At 44.9% G+C, this 20,367-nt stretch overlaps 2 protein-coding genes and 1 non-coding gene across 3 annotated transcripts in view; 2 read left to right on the top strand and 1 right to left on the bottom strand.

Annotated features, from left to right (window-relative positions):
- Nucleotides 1-446: 446 nt before the first annotated feature.
- LOC113831025 lies at nt 447-632 on the top strand. The gene has a single exon (XR_003487429.1). It is a non-coding gene; the product is annotated as a U2 spliceosomal RNA (small nuclear RNA).
- A 12,093-nt stretch (nt 633-12,725) lies between these two features.
- Tmem106a (transmembrane protein 106A) overlaps nt 12,726-20,367 on the bottom strand; it is a 15,762-nt gene continuing 8,120 nt past the window's right edge. The window contains exons 9-10 of the transcript XR_003487417.2: nt 15,453-15,584; nt 12,726-13,278 (exon numbers count right to left, since the gene is read on the bottom strand). The gene's annotated coding sequence lies outside the window, so the exon portion shown is untranslated. The remainder of the gene's footprint in view (nt 13,279-15,452; nt 15,585-20,367) is intronic.
- Ccdc200 (coiled-coil domain containing 200) lies at nt 15,158-17,780 on the top strand. Its single transcript, XM_027428087.2, has 2 exons — nt 15,158-15,543; nt 17,433-17,780. The coding sequence occupies exons 1-2, from the start codon at nt 15,457-15,459 to the stop codon at nt 17,763-17,765; spliced, it is 420 nt and encodes a 139-aa protein (XP_027283888.1). The 5' UTR covers nt 15,158-15,456; the 3' UTR covers nt 17,766-17,780.

Raw genomic sequence — 20,367 nt, 5'->3', positions numbered from 1 at the left:
AGGAGGGAGGGAGGGAGGAAAAAGAACCCAAGTCACACCACAGGCACGGGTCTCGCCAGCATGTGAAGAGCTTTTAGATGCCCATCCGGTCATCTTTTGCCCCTCCCTTCAGCTGCGACCCAGGAGGAAGTCTCCGGCCCCTGGCACAGGGATCCTGGACAGCTCCGGGGAAGAGGGTCTGTCGGTGGCCACGCCCGTCCGCGGCAGGGCGGAGCATGCAAATCTCTCGGAGCCCAGGCTCCTGCTGGGGAGAAACGCGAGGGTCTCTCACGCACGCGAAGTTTCTCGTGAAACCTGAGGGGCATAAGAAATTTGTAGCAGAGTCCAGTGGTGATCACGGGAGAGGTGGGGGGTCAGGGGCGGGAGACAGAGCCATGCTCGAAGCTCACCACGAGTTCAAGCGGCACAATGGGAGGACGGCATCGGCCATGGGGCGGCGGTCCGGTATCGCTTCTCGGCCTTTTGGCTAAGATCAAGTGTAGTATCTGATCAGTTTAATATCTGATACGTCCTCTATCTGAGGACAATATATTAAATGGATTTTTGAAACTAGGAGTTGGAAGAGGAGCTTGCTCCGTCCACTCCACGCATCGACCTGGTATTGCAGTACTTCCAGGAACGGTGCATCCCCTCGGGGATCATTACTTGAGGTTTCAAAGAAAGTAAATTGATTATACTTTTGTGTTGTCTTTGCGTCTTTGTTCTTTCTCGCGTTGTGTAGCTGTTGGTGTGGATGTAGTTGTGCACGGAACATATGCGTTTAAGCCTCACTTGTATGGTGTCTCATTGGTGTAATGTTATGTAAAGGCAAGGCGTGGTAAATTAGCGGTGGTGTTAGCGCTGCATTTAAGAGCCTGTTTACTATGTCTGTCCTTAATTTTTTTTTTTCCTATTCTTGTATTATCCTTGTCTCTACTGTAATTCGGGATTGTCTTTGCCTTTTCAGACATATTTTTTATGAGACTAAAGTAATAGGATTAAATATGTTTAGTTATTTCAGTTCTTTTTGGCTGGCAGGTTTCTCTGTGCGACAGTCCTGGCTGTCCTGAAACTACTTGGTACACCAGAGTTGCACACTTTTTGCCTCCTGAGTGCTGGGACTAATAAAGTTGTAAAACACTACTGCCTGGCTTAAATTATTTCAAATGTTTGGTTTTGCGCTGGTGGTGGTGATTTACACCTTTAATCCCACCATTTGGGAGGCACAGGCGGTTTGACGTCTGAGTTACAGGACAGTCAGGGCTACCTTGTCTTGAAGAGCGAACAAGGGGTAAGCGGTTATAAACTGTCTGCTCTTTGAGACGACCTGGGTTCAATTCCCAGCAACCACAGTTAGTGGCTCACAACTGTCTGTAACCCCAGGGGATATGACACCCTCATACAAACATACATGCAGGGAGAACACCAATGCAGGGTTTTCTCTGTGGCTTTGGACGCTGTCCTGGAAGGTCTCGAACTCACAGAGATCCGCCTGCCTCTGCCTCCCAAGTACTGGGATTAAAGGCGTGGGCCACCAACGCCTGGCGCATGTGAATTTTTTTAAAAAAGAAGTTATTTTAAAATGTCTTTAGAGTCTTTTTTTTTCTCCCTGTGCTGAGGATCTCTCTTAGGTTTTTCAAGTATGCTAGGCATAGCTATAATCACTGAATTACACCCTAACCCCTAAACATGTATTTCTTCCTTTTTTTTTTGTTTTTGTTTTTGTTTTTGTTTTTTCAAGACAGGGTTTCTGTCTTACAGCTCTGGCTATCCTGGAATTCATTTGTAGACCAGGCTGGCCTCCAACTCACTCCACCTCCCCAGTGCTGGAATTAAAGGTTTAAAGGAGTGTACCACCACTGCCAGGCAAAAATGTATTTTTTTTTTCATTTTGTTGATGTGTGCCATATGCATGTCCTGTCCCTGTGGAGGTCTAAAGATTATCCACTCCTCTGGAACAGGAAGCCAGACTAGACAAAAACAAACCACTATAACAAGTAAACCAATTAATTCGTATGATGACAGAGAATGGCTGAATGGGAGGTAAGCTGCTGCTCCTAGAAACTCCCATCCAGGACTAGTTCACCCTATGAAATACAAGTTTTCCAGCCTGGTGGTGGTGATGCATGTCTTTAATCTCACCACTTGGGAGGGAGAGGCAGGCGGATCTCTGTGAGTTCCAGGACAGCCTGATCTACAGATTGAGTTCCAGGACAACCTCCAAACCTCCAAAGCAATACAGAGAAACCCTGTCTCAAAAAACCAATCCAAAAAAAAGAAAAAAGAAAACAAAAAAAAAAAAGAAAAAAGAAAAAAAAGAAATACAAGTTTTCCAGAAAGAAAATGTAATTCACTTTATACTGAATGTTTCTGCAAGTCATTATTATCACTATCTCTTAATAAGCAGACATTCTTTCCTGAAAAATTAAATGAATCAAATTCAGCTATTTTTGATACTTTATTTTCTGTCATATACAAAACTAGCTGGAACTCACATTTAAATATGTTATCTAGTTAAATGGATTTTTTTTTCTCCCTCAGGCTATGAGGATAGAGTGTTTCTTATTAACAGCTTGTACATAGGGTCATGGTGGCTCAGGCTGTAATCTCCGAAGTTTGGGAGACTGAGGCAGAGCTATTGCCTGGAGTTCAAGTCCACACAGTGTACTAGGCCAATTTGGACTACAGGCAAAATCATGGCTTAAAAACCAAAACAACACAACAAAATTCAGCTTATTGGTCTGACAACTTTTAAATTCTTGGGCAGCCAGACCCCCACTTGCCTTTCTGCCCCAGCTGTGCATGCTCAGTTCATCCATGGGTCCCAATGTGGTGTTTCTAGTTCTTTGAACAGAAAGGACTCCAACCATGGTTTGTGTTTGTCAAAGCTACAAGTCTAGGGTGGGGACCTTCTGGTCCCCTTTTGAGTGATAATATCAACCCTGCAAGGATTTTAAGCTACAAGACATTTATAAGAGGCAGGATTTGCAGCATGGTCTAGGCCCCATGTAAGCATTCCCCTCCTGCCCCTACAGGTTGGAATTCCAGGATAGCCAAGACTACATAGAGAAAACCTCTCTGGAAAAATCAAACGAAAACAAACAAACCAAGAAAACCCCTAAATTTGAGGGGCTAGAGAGATGGGTCCGGGGTTAAGGGTACTAAGTCCGAGCACACACAGGACGGCTTACAAATACCTGTAATTTCAGTGGATTCAGATCCACTGCCTTTGGCTCCAAGGGTACCTGTAGTTCCTTCACACACAGGTAACTAAACAAACAAACAAACAAAAAACTTATCTCCAGTTAGGCAAAGCAGTGCACATTTGTAATTCTAGCATTCAGGTGGAAGATTCAGGTTCAAAGTCATCTGCTATATCAAAAGTTGGAGCTCTCCATGAGACCCTGTAGCAAGACAGAAAGCACTGTTTAAATGGCTCTACACTGACATCACGGAGGTTTCCTAAGGGCCAGCACAAGCTAACGTCAGATGGTAAGAGGTGGAGGGGACCTGGAGTAGGAGACAAAAGCTGGAGGGAAGACTGAGAGCTGCAGTTGGGTTGGGAGAAGCAAGGCACACAGGGGAGACGGGAGCGGGCCTTGAGAGAGAGACATGAAGGCCGAAAATATTTTTGTTTGTTTTCTGTTTTTGTTTTGTTTTTTGTTTTTTTGCTTTTTTGTTTTTTGAGACAGGATTTCTCTGTGTAACAGCCCTAGCTATCCTGGAACTAGCTCTGTAGACCAGGCTGGCCCTTCCTCTGCCTCCTGAGTGCTGGAATTAAAGGCATGTGCCACCACCGTCAGAGAAGATACTTTTGATAGTCACTCTGAGAACTTTCCCTCTCGCACAACACTGACTAAGAGACTTAGAAACCATTTCCCTGGGTTCAGGCGGCCAGGCCCTCTCTTCTGCCTCCTCCATCTTATGATCCTCAACTTCAGATATTTGTTCCTTACAGGGAGGAGTGGAAGCGAGAAAGGAAAGTGAGCCCTGTAAGATGCTGAGGAGCCTCTTCTGTCTTCCTTGCCATTTTCCATAGAAGCGTTGCTGCTTCATTTTGAGACAAGATCTCGATCATCCTGCAGCTCAGGCCGACCTACAATTTGTAGCATTCCTCTTGCCTTCACCCCTCAGATTCTGGGATTATACGCAAGAGTCATCATGACCCACTTTTTACAGTCAGTGTATACAAAGATAAACACGATGTGAAGATGAATGTCCAAGCTGGGGTAGGGGTACAGACTTGTAATTCAACTCCTTGGGAAGCTGAGGCAGGAGGATCTCCAGTTCAAGACCAGTCTGGTTCACTTAAACTTTTTAAAAAAGGTAAACAAACGAAAATGCCAGGGCATGGTGGTACAAGATAAAGGTAGGTGGGATCCAGTCGGAGGCCAACCTGGTCTGTAGAATAAGTTCCAGGACAGCCAGGCTACACAGAGAAACCCTGTTTCAACAAACCAAAATAAATATTTTTTTTTTTCCAAGACAGGGTTTCTCTGTGGCTTTGGAGGCTGTCCTGGAACTAGCTCTTGCAGACCAGGCTGGTCTCGAACTTAAATAATAATTTTTAAAGATTAAAAAAAAAAAAAGGAGTAGGGATATAGATCAGTAGTAGCTTGACTAGCATGTAAAGTACCTGTACCAAATTTTTTTAAGGTCAGTAATTGCTACACCCACGGTGGTCACGCCGGTGTAGCAGAAGATGCCACTAAGGTGGGCTAAGGCCGATGGGTTGGGGTCTGCGCTCCCTGGAGATGAGCCCCAGGCGGTTCCCTGGCAATCAGCTGCGATCATGATGCCTGATGAGCCGACTCGAAGCCGCTGTCCTTGGCGCCACTGCAGCCTCTTCTTCCTTGTCTTTTTGTTCTGTGTACTTCTTGTATCTTGCCAGCAAACTGCGCTGATGTTAACGGAACATCTGAGGACATGCTGAACTCTGCCCCACCGTTTATCAAAGCCTTTGCTGAAGTGGCCAGTTCAGGGAATAAGGGCTCATCCTTGGGACAATTCCTCGATGCTGTTGAGCAAAAGGAATTACTTATGCAGGGGGATCCCGTGGACCCTGAGAAAATAAAAGTAGAGCAGTTAATTGGTAATGAAAAGAGTGAAACTAAGGGTTCTCTGCAGAAGAACAGCTGCGGAAGTTAGCAATTCCCACCAGACATCTTCCAGGAGGTTATATACAATATAAAATAAGAGACAGATGGTGGGCGCCACCCCGGTGGACTAAGCAGTCTGGAAATTACCTAGATCCCCTCCCATATACGGGAGGCTATGATGAATTAGGGAATAGATGGGTGAATCATGAGGGGAAAAAGACAACTTTGGAAAGACTTGCCTTTCCTGGAAAGATTAGCTAGATCTAGAAAGCCCTGGTGTATATTGGATAAAGAAGAAAGAAAAGAAGTATTAGAAAACATGAAGCCAGCATTAAAATACTGGGTGACTTTATGGAAAGAATTTGATAGATTTCGTGATGTAGAAGAATTTTATGAGGCTTATTTTACAGGAGACTTAGACCCTGGGACCTAAAGATATCTAGGTCCTGAGAATCAGGAAATGGGTAGAGACGTGGTTGGTGGTGTGAGACAGATTTTGGAGAACTCTTAGATCATGTCCTTGGGCAATGACCGCAATCTGATGCTTAGAATAGATCATCTATAAACAATTATGCTGTTCTTTTTCTTTCTGTTTTATGATCTGGTGATGTAGCCCCCTTGCCAAGTTCCCTGATTGTAATAGTATATAAGCTCTGCTTGAGATGAAGTAAAGTTGCAGCAGCATATTCAACTACATTGAGTGTGTCTTTCTGTCATTTCCTCGCCGATTCCTGATTTCTCCTTGAGCCTTCTCCCTTGTTCTCCCTCGGTAGGTGGTCTCCACGAGAGGCGGTCCGTGGCAGGTGGCGTCTCGAACAGGGACTTGAAGGACAGGTAATCTTTCTTTTCTTTCTCCTCAGAAATCAGGTACGGCTCTTACCAGGGAACTGCAGTCCCGCCAGTAAAGGATCACTGGTTAAGTGTAAGTAATCACAGGAAAACATGGGGCAATCTATGACTAAGAATGAGAGGATGCTGGTAACTATGTTACAGAGAATGTTACATAAATCAGGGTTTATGGTCTCATCTAAGGCATTGGGGCAATTTATGTTATTCATAAAAGAAGTTAGCCCTTGGTTCGTGGAGGAAGGAACTATGTCACTAGAAGAGTGGATAAAAGTAGGTAAAGAAATCCGTCGACATGTTCAGAAGAATGGTGAAAAAACCCTTCCCCCTCAAGCATTTCAATTGTGGTATCAGGTTCGAGAAATTTTATCTGAAACCACCCCCTTTGAGGGGCTTATGAGGGAAACAGCATCAGATGAAGGATCGCCTATTCATGATGAAGTTGGCCCGGAGGAAGGGGCGCCAGAGGAGAAGGTTCCACTTAAATCCTCTGCCCCTTCGGTTCCTCCTATGACTACTACCTATGCTATACCAGACTTTGAAGGTCTTGGATTAAAGGATGATGATGATTGGGGCCTGGATGATCAGATGGCAGAACAAGATTTTGAAGATGATTTCCGAGATCATTCGGACAATCGTAGGCCCCTAAGGGCTAGTAAGAATCCCCCACAGCGAAAGCATCGGCCTCCTCTTCCCCCGATGGGTTTTAGAGGAGCAATGGCCGAGGCTCGACACTTGAGAGATACTACCTTTGCTACCTCTCCAGTCACAGAATCCTTAGGGGAGGATGAAGGCCCTATATGGGAGCCTTTGCCACTAAAGACACTAAAGGAATTACAGAGTGCAGTTAAGACTGTGGGAGCCTCGGCCCCCTACACTCTGCAGGTTTTGGATATGGTGGCTAGCCTTTGGCTGACTCCATATGATTGGATGCAAACAGCCAAAGCAACCCTGTCTCCTGGGGATTATATCCTTTGGAGAACAGACTATGAGGACCGGTGTAAGGACACCATAATGCAGTCCCTCAAAAAGAGAGGGGCTAAGCCCACAATGTCTATGCTTATGGGGACTGAAGGGTATGCCACACCACAAGCACAAACCAGCATTCCTAGAGAAGTGCTGGAAGCAGTAACTCAGAATGCGGTCCAAGCTTGGCGAAAGCTGCCTCCTCCAGGAACCAAGGGGGGAGCATTGGCTAGTATTAGACGGGGCACAGAAGAAGCCTATCAGGAATTCATTTCCCGTTTGGAGGAGGCTGTAGGAAGGATGCTCCCCCCATCTGAAGGGACGGACATTCTTCTCAAGCAGCTTGCCTGGGAAAATGCCAATGCTCTATGTCAAGATTTAATACGCCCCATTAGGAAGACAGGATCTATTCAGGACTACATAAAAGCATGTATGGATGCCTCACCAGCGGTAGTTCAGGGTATGGCCTACGCTGCAGCCATGAAAGGTCAGAAATTCAGCGCCTATGTAAAGAAGACTTATGGAGGCGGTGGAGGAGGACGTGATTCATCCTCCCCGACCTGTTATAACTGTGGTCAATCAGGGCACCTGCAGAAAGACTGCAGGAAGCCACGAGGCTCAGCGCCTCGGGGAACTCCCGGTCTGTGTCCCCGGTGTAAAAAGGGGAAGCACTGGAAGAAAGAGTGCAAATCAAAGTTTCATAAAAATGGTTCCTCTCTAAATAAAGATGATAAAGAGGAACCTGACGAGTCAAAAAACTAGGTCAGGGGTGTTCTCCTAACCCCGCACCCAAGGGAGAGGAGAAAACCACACCAGAGCTAGGATTAAATCCTGAAGCTCCAGAATTTACTATTCATGAATTGCCTAGAGCAACGCCAGGAAGCGCAGGTCTAGACCTGGCTAGTGCAAAGGATATGATTCTGTCAAAATGGGATGGAATAACCTTGGTTCCAACAAAGGTTAAGCGGACACTGTTGCCGCAAACAGTGGGATTAATTATAGGAAGGAGTTCTAATTATCAGAAGAATTTTGAAGTACTTCCTGGTGTACTAGATGCAGATACTGAGAGTGATATAAAAATAATGCTTAGGCCTTTATCAGAGACTATGCAAATACATAAAGGACAAAGAATAGCACAGTTATTACTGTTGCCCTATATAAAATTACCTAATCAACTCATGAAAACAGAGAGAGGTCAGGGCCAATTTGGATCCACTGATGGGGTTTTCTGGATCCAGGACCTAGGAAACCGTCCTTTTAAAATTATAAAACTAAATGGAAAAGGATTTAAGGGCTTACTCGACACAGGGGCAGACAGGACATGCATTTCTGCCTCTGACTGGCATACAAGTTGGCCAGTACATAAAACAGGATCCTCCTTAATGGGATTGGGATCAGCCTCAGGAGTGATGCAAAGTTCTGCACATTTGAAATGGAATTGTGACAGAAAAGAGGGACTTATACAACTTTATGTACTTCCCTCTCTCCCCTTTACATTGTGGGGAAGAGACATCTTAGACTCTATGAATGTAAAATTGGTGACCTCGGATAAGTTGAGCCATCAAAATTTTTCATAGGGGCCACTGCTGAAGGGCTGTATGCTGACAAAATTGAGTGGCTTACTCAGGAGCCTGTATAGATGAGTCAGTGGCCCCTAACAGAAGAAAAGATACAGGCTCTGGAACAACTAGTACAAGAACAATTGGAAAAGGGACATATAGTAGAGTCTAATAGTCCATGGAATACCCCAGTATTTGTGATTAAGAAAAAATCTGAAAAATGGAGGTTATTGCAAGACTTAAGGGCAGTAAATGCAGTAATGAAAGACATGGGAGCTCTTCAACCAGGGTTGCCATCCCCAGTGGCAGTCCCCCAAGGATGGGAAATAATAGTAATAGATTTGCAAGACTGCTTCTTTACTATCCACTTACATCCTGAGGATAGTGAACATTTTGCCTTCAGTGTACCCTCAGTAAATTTTAAACAGCCTTTTAGACGTTATCAGTGGGTGACTCTCCCACAGGGTATGAAAAATAGTCCTACATTGTGTCAGAAATTTGTTGATCAGGCTTTAAAAAATATAAGAGAAAATTTCAGTACCTCCTATATAATACATTATATGGACGATATATTATTAGCTAATCCTGATAAAGAAGTTTTAGATATGTTATTGAAAGAAATTATAAAACAGCTGACTGCCTTTGGGTTGGTAATAGCCCCAGAGAAGATACAAAAGAATAAACCTATAAGTTATTTAGGGCATTATATAAATAATGATTATATTAATTCACAGAAATTGACAATAAGGAAGGATAAATTAAAAACATTGAATGATTTTCAAAAATTGTTAGGAGATATTAATTGGATAAGACCATATTTAAAAATAACGACCAGGGCATTGAGCCCCTTGTTTTCCTTGCTACACGGAGATCCCAATCCAAAGTCACCACGAGTATTAACGCCTGAGGCTATGCAAGCTATATCTATAGTTGAAGAAGCTTTGAGTAAAGCTAGGGTAAAGCAATTAGATTATACTAAATATTGGTCATTGTTGATCTTTGCTACATATTATACTCCCACTGCTTGCCTTTGGCAACAAGGGGTGTTGGAATGGTTGCATCTTTCTCATACACAATCAAAAATGTTAGCAGATTATCCTTATATGTGTTCCTTATTGATAGCAAAAGGGAGACAAAGATCTAGAGAATTATTTGGGCAAGAGTTCAAAATACTTATTACCCCCTATAATAAAGCACAAATCGATAATTTATTGCAGAATAATGAGGATTGGGTCCTAGCATTGCAGGGCTTTACAGGTCAAATATTGTATCATTACCCCAGACATCCAATAATAGAATTTGCAAGGCATGTGGAATTTATTTTCCCCATTTGGATTTCTCAAAACCCCCTCGATCAGGCTTTGTGTGTTTTTACAGACGGTTCTTCCTCTGGAAGGGCTGCGGTTTTCACACATGAGGACAGAATCTATGTAGACTCAGGAAGTAAGACTTCTTCTCACGCAAGCAGAAATTAGAGCGATGATTTTGGACTTTAAAATTTTTCCTCAACCTTTTAATCTATATTCAGATTCAAAGTATGTAGTAACTTTGTTTCCAGCTTTTATCAGGAAAATCCCCTATTTTACCTCTTTTACAAGAATTGCAGCAATGCATTTGGCAAAGAACTCAGAAGTTTTATGTAGGGCACATTAGAGGGCATAGTAATCTGCCTGGGCCTTTGGCACATGGTAATGCCATGGCAGATTTTTATACTCAAGAGGGAGCATTTAATGTGCAAGAAGTCCAAGAAAGTCATGCTGTTCATCATCAAAATGCATTAGCCCTAAAAAGAATGTTTCAAATAACCAGGGAGCAAGCAAGACAGATAGTAAAGCAGTGCGCCCAATGCCCACCTGCTCACTGCACTTTAAAAATGGGGGTCAACCCTAGAGGCTTGAAACCAAATGTGTTATGGCAAATGGATGTGATGCATGTCCCCTCATTTGGGCGACTATGTTATGTTCATGTAACTGTAGATACTTTTTCTCATCTAGTAATAGCCACTGCTCGGACAAGAGAGGCTGTAAAAGACGTAATACAACATCTAACTCATTGTTTTCAAGTGATGGGTATGCCGTCTCAAATTAAGACAGACAATGGTCCGGCATATACCTCCAAAGCTTTTGAATCATTTTGGGCTCAATGGCATATAGCCCACACTACAGGAATCCCTTATAAAAGGGCAAGCTATTATAGAGAGAACTCATCAGGTGTTAAAAACGCAAATTGAACGCTTACAAAAGGCAAATGAATATTTTACTCCTCATCATATTTTGTCTCACACCTTATTTGTTTTAAATCATTTGAATACAAATGAGAAGAATGTCACACCTGCTATGGTGCATTGGGTGCATGAATTTAATTCTGCCCTTCCAAAAGTTATGTGGAAAGATCTGCTTTCCGGTCTATGGAAAGGACCGGACGTCCTAATAACATCGGGACGAGGGTATGCTTGTGTATTTCCACAGGATGCCGACTCCCCCATCTGGATTCCAGATAGGCTCGTCCGGCCCACAGCGGGACAAGCGGCGCAGAAAGAGGAAATGGCAAAAACAACAGAAGCAGCTGGTGATTCAGATGAAAAAAATGAAACTAACGTCTTCGCAGACAAGGGGAATCACTTGGACGAAGATCAAGCACCTGGTAAAAGAAGCAAAAACCTTGCTGAAAGAGCAAGGAAAACCCCTAACAGCTAGCATGTACTTTCTTGCCTTTTTGGCTTTAATTTCTGCTCCCCCCAGCATAGAAGGCGTGGCCTATTGGGCTTACATCCCCAATCCTCCAATCTTACAGCCCGTGGGTTGGCTGGATCCGGAGCCCATTAGAGTTCTAACCAATGATACTGTCAGGATGGGTGGTGCTCGGGACTCTGACGCGAGAGCCAGCTCGTCCTCTTTAATAACCTTTGAGGGCAGAGCAGACTCGCCGCCAATTTGTATCACACTACAAGGGAAAATGCCGGAAGGCTGCCTGAGCACCGGGTATCGTACTTTCTTAACTGACGGTCCTGACAAGGAGAGTGCTGATAAGCGCTGGGTCTGGGAGACACAATTCAAGACTCTTGGAGATCCCTTGTATAAAGAGAATTTTACTAAAGTATCTGAGATACCTAGAGATCCTTGTATCCTAAAATATCGTGATAAGGATCAATTCTGGGACTCCTCTTTGACTACATTTCCTGCTTGGTTAACCTGTGGGTTTCCTAATGCAGCCACATGGTATCAACCTAAGAATTCTGATCTGCAAGTATGGGATTATTCTAATTCTAATAGACAGAATAATGTTTATGAGAATTACTTAAAATCCCATAAGGAAAAATTTCATGATTATGAGTATGTAGGAGAAGGTGAACCTCTTAGGCGATGGTTCTCTCCTGGGTTTGTGGAGCCTACATGGTTTACAGTTGAAGGAAATACAACCAAAAACATACAGATTTATTTAGACTTGTTGCTGCCGCTAACATGTTTTTTAAAAAAAGACCTAATCATACTCGGCCGGATGCCATTGGGTTGCGTGCTTGTGTATCTTATCCTAACGCTCTGTTGTTAGCTCAATTTGCTTTTGTTGATATTTCTTTGATTGGAAATTCATATCAAATTACTTGTCATTCTTGTAAATTGACAAATTGTATTACTTCAGCAGAACCTAAGGATTTGGGTACCATGCTTATTATACGCAGGCCTCCATTTGTTATGCTGCCAGTGGATCTAAAAGATGATCCTTGGTATGATAACTCAGCACTACAGGTGCTAGATACTTTGAAGGACTTGGTTCGACCATGGAGGTTTGTGGCTGCACTTATCTTGGGTATCACAGCATTAATTTCGATACTCACTACTTTCGCTGTGGCTACCACGGCTTTAGTACAGGAAATTCATACAGCTCATTATGTGAATGCATTGAATCGAAATATAACTTCTGCTTTGATGGAGCAAGCAGCTATTGATACTAAGCTAGAAGCAAAAATAAATGTATTAGAGGAGGTTGTCCTTGCCCTTGGACAGGATATCTCAAATTTAAAGACCACCCTCTCCACACGTTGTCATAGTGGATTTAGATCAATCTGCCTGACACCTCTACCTTATAATCAGTCTCAGTCATGGGATAAGGTGAAGGCTCATTTACAAGGAGTCTGGCTAGATAAAGATATTACACATGATTTAGGAGCCCTACAGAAAGATATATCTGCTATGAGTCAGGCACATTTGCAGCTTGGAGGGTTACAGGATTTGGCCACAGAAATACAACAAGGAATAAAAGCTCTCAATCCATTGGATTGGATGCAATATTTTATTTTCATTGGCGTAGTTTTGCTGCTGGTCCTTTTGGTTGTATTCTTATTTCCATGTCTCTTGAAATGTCTTTTCAGCTCTGTGGCCCAAGTGAAGCAAGAAGTCTTTGAGTTACAATTTAAAAATAAAAAACGGGGAACTGCTACGCCCACGGCGGTCACGCCGGTGTAGCAGAAGATGCCACTAAGGTGGGCTAAGGCCGATGGGTTGGGGTCTGCGCTCCCTGGAGATGAGCCCCAGGCGGTTCCTTGGCAATCAGCTGCGATCATGATGCCTGATGAGCCGACTCGAAGCCGCTGTCCTTGGCGCCACTGCAGCCTCTTCTTCCTTGTCTTTTTGTTCTGTGTACTTCTTGTATCTTGCCAGCAAACTGCGCTGATGTTAACGGAACATCTGAGGACATGCTGAACTCTGCCCCACCGTTTATCAAAGCCTTTGCTGAAGTGGCCAGTTCAGGGAATAAGGGCTCATCCTTGGGACAATTCCTCGATGCTGTTGAGCAAAAGGAATTACTTATGCAGGGGGATCCCGTGGACCCTGAGAAAATAAAAGTAGAGCAGTTAATTGGTAATGAACAGAGTGAAACTAAGGGTTCTGCAGAAGAACAGCTGCGGAAGTTAGCAATTCCCACCAGACATCTTCCAGGAGGTTATATACAATATAAAATAAGAGACAGATGGTGGGCGCCACCCCAGTGGACTAAGCAGTCTGGAAATTACCTAGATCCCCTCCCATATACGGGAGGCTATGATGAATTAGGGAATAGATGGGTGAATCATGAGGGGAAAAAGACAACTTTGGAAAGACTTGCCTTTCCTGGAAAGATTAGCTAGATCTAGAAAGCCCTGGTGTATATTGGATAAAGAAGAAAGAAAAGAAGTATTAGAAAACATGAAGCCAGCATTAAAATACTGGGTGACTTTATGGAAAGAATTTGATAGATTTCGTGATGTAGAAGAATTTTATGAGGCTTATTTTACAGGAGACTTAGACCCTGGGACCTAAAGATATCTAGGTCCTGAGAATCAGGAAATGGGTAGAGACGTGGTTGGTGGTGTGAGACAGATTTTGGAGAACTCTTAGATCATGTCCTTGGGCAATGACCGCAATCTGATGCTTAGAATAGATCATCTATAAACAATTATGCTGTTCTTTTTCTTTCTGTTTTATGATCTGGTGATGTAGCCCCCTTGCCAAGTTCCCTGATTGTAATAGTATATAAGCTCTGCTTGAGATGAAGTAAAGTTGCAGCAGCATATTCAACTACATTGAGTGTGTCTTTCTGTCATTTCCTCGCCGATTCCTGATTTCTCCTTGAGCCTTCTCCCTGTTCTCCCTCGGTAGGTGGTCTCCACGAGAGGCGGTCCGTGGCAAGTATTAAGTCTCATTTTAATGTATTATATCCTATTGCTTTGAAGTAGTCAGTGCTGCCGATGATTTCCCTGGGTGCCGAGAGAAGGAAAAATGGTCCTTTTACTGAAGAAGAAAAATCTAGCAAGGCAAAGCACCACTCCTGTCCCATATCTGAGTTGGGACAGTTCTTCTAACTTTTCATAGATGAGTGCCCGCTTTGAAGGCAGGCATTTTCTGAGCATACCAGCATCCTTTACAGGGCAAGCTCTGAGACACTGGGTGGCCTGCCCACAGTCCCTCAGCTTAGTAGGTGATGCAGCCAGGATTAAACTTGCATCTGACACTAAAACTCAACCAGAGCTCATTACATAGACAGAATCGACAGGCTAGCCCAGATCCAAGGGCTGCGTCCCACCCCCACTACTCCAAAGTGTAGCTCAGTTGGGTTGTATATTTTCTTTCATGTCGACTCAATGAAAATGATTACCGAAAGAACAGTAAGCGAGGGGAGGTTGGGAAGTGTTCGGGAAAGATAACTCAGGTAATTCCAGACAGCTTGTGAGGAGGGAAGGGCCAACAGAGGATCAGAAAGCCCCTTGGCAAACATTGAAAGGAGACACTATAAGAGAAAATGAGCAAGGTTTTTTTTTGGGGGGGGGGGTTCGAGACAGGGTTTGTTAGGGACAGTGTAAGCCACGCCTGCTAGAAGCTGGCTTCAGGTGTGCCTGACCACACCTGTCAGGGCGTGGTCAAGGTGAGGTCAGGATGATAGGGTTTTAAGGGGCTGCAAGACACTTAGGAGCTCCTTCTCTCTGGCCTGCCTGCCTTGCTGCCCCTGGCACGCTCTGGCTTGCATTTGGCTGGTGTTTTTCTAATAAAGGATATCTTTGTCCCAAGCTCCTTTTATTTCTTAATATGGGTTTCTCTGTGTAGTTTTGGAGCCTGTCCTAGAACTCACTTTGTAGACCAGGATGGCCTCAAACTCACAGAGATCCACCTGCCTCTGCTCCCGAGTGCTGAGACTAAAGGCGTGTGCTACCAACGCTTAGCAAAATGAGCACTTTTTTTTGCCAAATTGTTTCCAGGGTCCACTGAAACCCAGAACTGAGGGACTATCTTTTTCCTCTTCAGGACTCTGGAGGACTTACAGCTGCTCCCTGTGAGCCTTGGGAAAATTGACCTCAACCTCCAACACTTCAGGGGTGCTGCCCAGTTACCCTGGCAGTGGCCACATTGTGAGGTGGTCCGGGTAACAGACAGTGTGGCTGGGGTGGGAGGCAACAGAGGAGTTTGGGTGCAGTGACATCATCTTGGGCTCTCCCTCCCCTCACACCCTGCTGGGGCTTTCTATCACTTACCATCATGGGTAGCGCCTACCACTGGGAGGCTCGGCGTCGGCAGATGGCCTTGGAACGGAGAAAGGCACTGATAGCACAGCAGCAAGAACAGGTGCTTAAGAGGGTGTGGTCCGTCAGGGTCCTGGAGGGTCACTGCGGAATGGGGAAGGATGACAGACGCCTCAGGAAGTCTGTGAGCTGGGTAGGAGGCAAGCTAGCTCAGTTTTCCCATTGCAGGCTAGTGGAGGGGGTGTTAGGGAAAGGGTATTGGAAGAGATGAGGTCTCAATCTGTTGCCCTGGTTAACTATGAACTTCTGGACTCCAAAGATCCTTTTACCTCAGTCTCCTAGTAACTAGTTGAGAGTAGTTGCACGTACACAGCTTGAATGCTGAAGCCACCAACCTGTGTGCCACTGAATCCTTGCAATGTGGCTAATGAGAATAAGCTGAAGTTTATATGAGTTCAATTTGCATGTTAGGAAAATTTCTAAGCATCTTTGGCAGAACTTGTGTAAATCTTTTTCAACTGTGCATTTTTCTGGTTCTATTTATTTTTTGGTGAGGGGGACATAGTCTCACTATGTAGCCTGGTATAGCAGGAAAATCACAATTTTCCTGCCTTCATCTCCCAAGTTCTGGGATTATAGGCATGTGACATCATGTCTGCATGTCTGCAGACTAAATATTTATGTATTTATTTATTTATTATTATTTTTTGGTTTTTCAAGACAGGGCTTCTCTGTGGCTTTGGAGGCTGTCCTGGAACTAGCTCTTGTAGACCAGGTTGGCCTCAAACTCACAGAGCTCCACCTGCCTCTGCCTCCCGAGTGCTGGGATTAAAGGTGTGTGCCACCAACGCCCAGCATAGTTTTACTTCCTTATATGGATTTTTTTTTAGTTTCACCATGTAGCCCTAGTTGGCCTGGAGTATACTTTGACTATGTAGACCAGACTGAACTTAAACTTATTGAGATCCACCTGCCTCTTCTTAAGTGTGTGTGTGTGTGTGTGTGTGTATATATATATCATATACATACATGTATACATATGTATGTATATATGTATATATGTATGTATATGATTTATTTTTATATGTATATGCTTTTTTGCTTGCATGTTTGTCTGTGTATCAGGTATGTGCCTGGTGCCACTGGAGTCCAAGACTCTTAGACTGTTGAGAGCTGTCATATGTTACTGGGAATTGAACGTGGGTCTTATGGAAATGCTCTTAACCACTGACCCATGTCTTCAATTCCCAAATTAATTTTATTTACATGTATGTGCGTATGTCTGCACATTGTATATCAGTGCTCTTAGGGGTCAAAAGAAGGTGTCAGATCCCTTGAAACAAATTACAGGTGGCTATGAACTGTCCGATGTGGGTCCTTTGGAAGGACTGCAAATACTCTTCAATGCTGAGCCATCTCTAGGCCCAAAGCTCAAATGCCTTTAGTAAAAATGTAGTGTCCATGTGGCTGAAGAGATGACTCAGTGGTTAAGAGTGCAAGAGAGTGTTCTTTTGGAGGACCCGAGCTCCTTTTCCTGCAGTACCCTTGTAGGGGCAGCTCACAACAGCCTGCACAATAAGCTCCACAGGCAACTGCACACACCCCTTCCTCCACGTATACACAATTAAAAATAATAAAAACATGCTGGAGAGATGGATAAGAACATTGGCTACTCTTTCAGAGGACCCAAGTTTGGCTACTGATGTGGGTGGTGGGAACTCAGGGCATTCTTAACTATGGAGCCATCTCTCCAGCCATGGGAATTAGCACAGTGACCAGAACCATGCCTTGGGTACTCTGCCAGGGAAGGGAGACAGCCTGGGCCTCAGGTTCAGCCTCTAACTCTGGGGGACAGAGACACTTGGGCAGTCTGTACTTCCCCTTTGTCTTCCATACCCCTTTGTCTTCCATATGCCATTGCCTAGAATTTGTCTTGCAGATAAGTGATTATATGAGGACAGAGGGTGTCACTTGCTGGGGGTTTCTTGTTAGGAAGTAAAACAACAGGAAGAGAAGAAACAGCAGTGTGAAAACAAATCCCAGCCATCCCAGGATTCAAAAGGGCCTCTTCCGCCACCAGCAAAGCAGAAGCCACCACCCGAGCAGCCACAGGAGCAGGTACATCCACAGCCACCACCTGGGCCAAAGCCACCAAAGGAGCAAGACCCTCCCACACAGAGCACTTTCAAGGACAATCTCCAGAAGGATACTCAAAGGCAAGGACCAGCAGGGGCCCAACAAGATGGGCAGCAACCCTGTAAATCTCGTGATGGACCCACAATCCTTTCAGGTTATGGTGAGTGTGCCACCCGGGAAAGGAGGTGATGAGAGATGCCCCTTGCACCCACCCAGCCCCCCACAGTTCAGAAGTTCTATTGGCCCCTGTCCTGTCTGACCCTTCCCATCACCGGTAGCCTTTAGCAGCCTAAGTAGCCTCTTCCTCCTCCTGGATGGTTTGCACCAACCTAGGGCAGAAGAGGCTTCTGGATAGAGTGACTGGGAAGGTGACGGCCTCTTTTCTAGGGTACAACAGAGAAGGTGGGGATGGTCGAAGGGTATGGTGTGAATTGTAGGCTATCAGCAGATAAAACTGAGCCCTGTAAAGTGTGGAACCAGAATGGCTTCCTCAAGGGGATCCTTCCTCTGTATGGGTTCAGTCTGTGTCTTGCACCAGGAAAAGCCTGCTCCCACCCCCAGCCTCCTTAACAACTGCCAGATGAGTGACTTGTGCTTTGTCTTATCAGGTATCACGAAAGCATGCAAGGCTAGCTCTTCTAAATATTCCCGACTCACGGTGAGAGGCAAAGGGGCTCTGGCTGAGTGCACGTCCTTGTGTGCCTGTGAAGGCTAAGGAGGATTTCTTAGCAGGGGTCCAGGGAGAGGACTGGAACCATTTCAAAGTCACCTCTGGGTTTTGTTCTGAAATTATTTGGGGGGTACCAGGGATTGAACCTAGGGCCTTGTGCATGCCAGTGGAGTGGTCTGCCCCTGACTGCTTTACTCTACTCTGCTCTGTTGCACCTTCTTTTCATTTTTTTAACTTAAAGGGGGGAGGGGGACTTCTTATGTGTATCGCACATGTGTGAGTGTCTAAGGCTGCAGGGAGACAGCAATGGATCCCCTGGAGCTGGAGTCACAGGTGGTTGTAAGCTGCCGTGGGTGCTGGGAACAGAACTTTAATCCCCTCCAAAATCAGCAAGCACTTTTCTTTTTCTTTTCCAAGACAAGATTTCTCTGTGTAGCCCTGGCTGTCCTGAATTCAAGAGATCCACCTGCCTCTGCCTCCAGAGTGCTGGGACTAAAGGCATGCGCCATCACAGCCCAGCTTCAGCAAGCACTTGTACAGCTCTCTCTCAAGCCTCCTTTCCTTTTTCTTTCTTTCTTTCTTTCTTTTTTTTTTTTTTTTTGAGAACAGGGTCTTGTTAAGTTTCCCAGGTACACTTTGAAGTCCCTCTGTACCCCAGGCAAGCCTTGAACTTATGATCTTCCCACTTCGTCTTCCCAAGTAGCTGAGATTACAGGCTTGAGCCACCAGGCCAGACTACCAGCTTGTAACTCCTAATCAGAGTATAAATGGCAGGAGTAGGGTACAGGCATCGAGGGGGAGGTCACGTGTGCAGGTGAGGAACAGCTGCTCTGTCTTATCTCACTTGGAATCCACTGGCCTCAGAGACTTAACACAATATTCTGAAAGCAGTATTCCCGGAGACAACTAACTTGTTTTGCTTCCTGTCTCCCCCTCTTTTTAGTCGACTAATTACATCCAGCAGTGGTGATCCAGAGATGGACTCCAAGACCCGATGATACCACAAAGCAAAAACAAAAGCGACCAAAAAAAAAAAAAACCAAAAAACAAAAAACAAACCTAAACAACAAAACCAGACAGCAACCACACTTTTCTTCCACCCTGCAACTTTTCCACTAGTTGAACTAGCTAGTTGAGATTAAAGTGTGATTCCTGGAAAGAACCAGGAGGCTGGTCAGCTTAATGAGCACGGGACAAGGCAGGAGGGCAGAAGGACCTGCAATTGGAGGTGGTGGATGGAGAAGGGCAGAAGCCAAGAGTCCATACTGTTGGAGGCCCAGCCAAAGGAGAACATGGTCTTGAGCCCTACCCCCCACCCCAAGCTTGCACCTCCTACAACTATTACCACTGTTCCTTATCCTTTGATGACAGACGTCTCAGTTTCGTAGTGACATCATTAGAATCAAGTCCATGCTTACTGAGATACAGCCTGAGAAGGGAGGGGCTGCAATGCACTACAGCTGCAGAAGGGGCGGGGCAGGTAGGGATGTCTAAGCCTTATAAAATTCTGGACCCATACTAGGTACTGAGCTGTTAAAAAGGGTGATGGGGGGGCAGAGAGAGAATTCAGAAGAAAAGGGGTACTGTAGCACTGGGATCAGGACATGTGACCTCTGAAAGGTCCAAGGAGCTTGCCTGCTGAAGTCTTCAGGGTGTCATTCTTTCCACTCAGCAGTGGGCCAGGAGATTCCCAAAACTCCACGTGTCCCTTCTTTACCAGCCCAAGCTGGAAGAGGAGGCAGGACTGGGGACCCTCAATATCAGCCTCCAGGAACACTCAAGTCCTATTAAGTCCCAAGTCCCTTCTGCTCCAATTCTGAGAATCTCCCTCAGTCATGTCAGTCACAACTGGGGACCAATGGGTCATTTGACATTAGTCCATGGAGCATCACCTTTGGGGTCAGGAACCCTGTCTTACTGTAGTCTAGGGATGATCACTGAGTGGGACAACTGGGCCAGTATGGGAACTGGCTTGGAACAGGAACATTAAAAGTTCAAAGATAGTTAGGAATACATAGTAGAAGAAAAGTGCAAGCCTCCAGGGATAATCTCTCAGAAGCCAGAGAAGCAGAACATGTTTCAGAAAGAAGGTCTTGGAAGCCTACATGCCTATCAGAACAC

Source organism: Cricetulus griseus, chromosome 7, assembly GCF_003668045.3.
Source record: "Cricetulus griseus strain 17A/GY chromosome 7, alternate assembly CriGri-PICRH-1.0, whole genome shotgun sequence".
NCBI lineage: Eukaryota > Metazoa > Chordata > Mammalia > Rodentia > Cricetidae > Cricetulus > Cricetulus griseus.
Note: the sequence above shows the minus strand (reverse complement) of the source record. Positions and strands in the feature narration are given on the sequence as shown.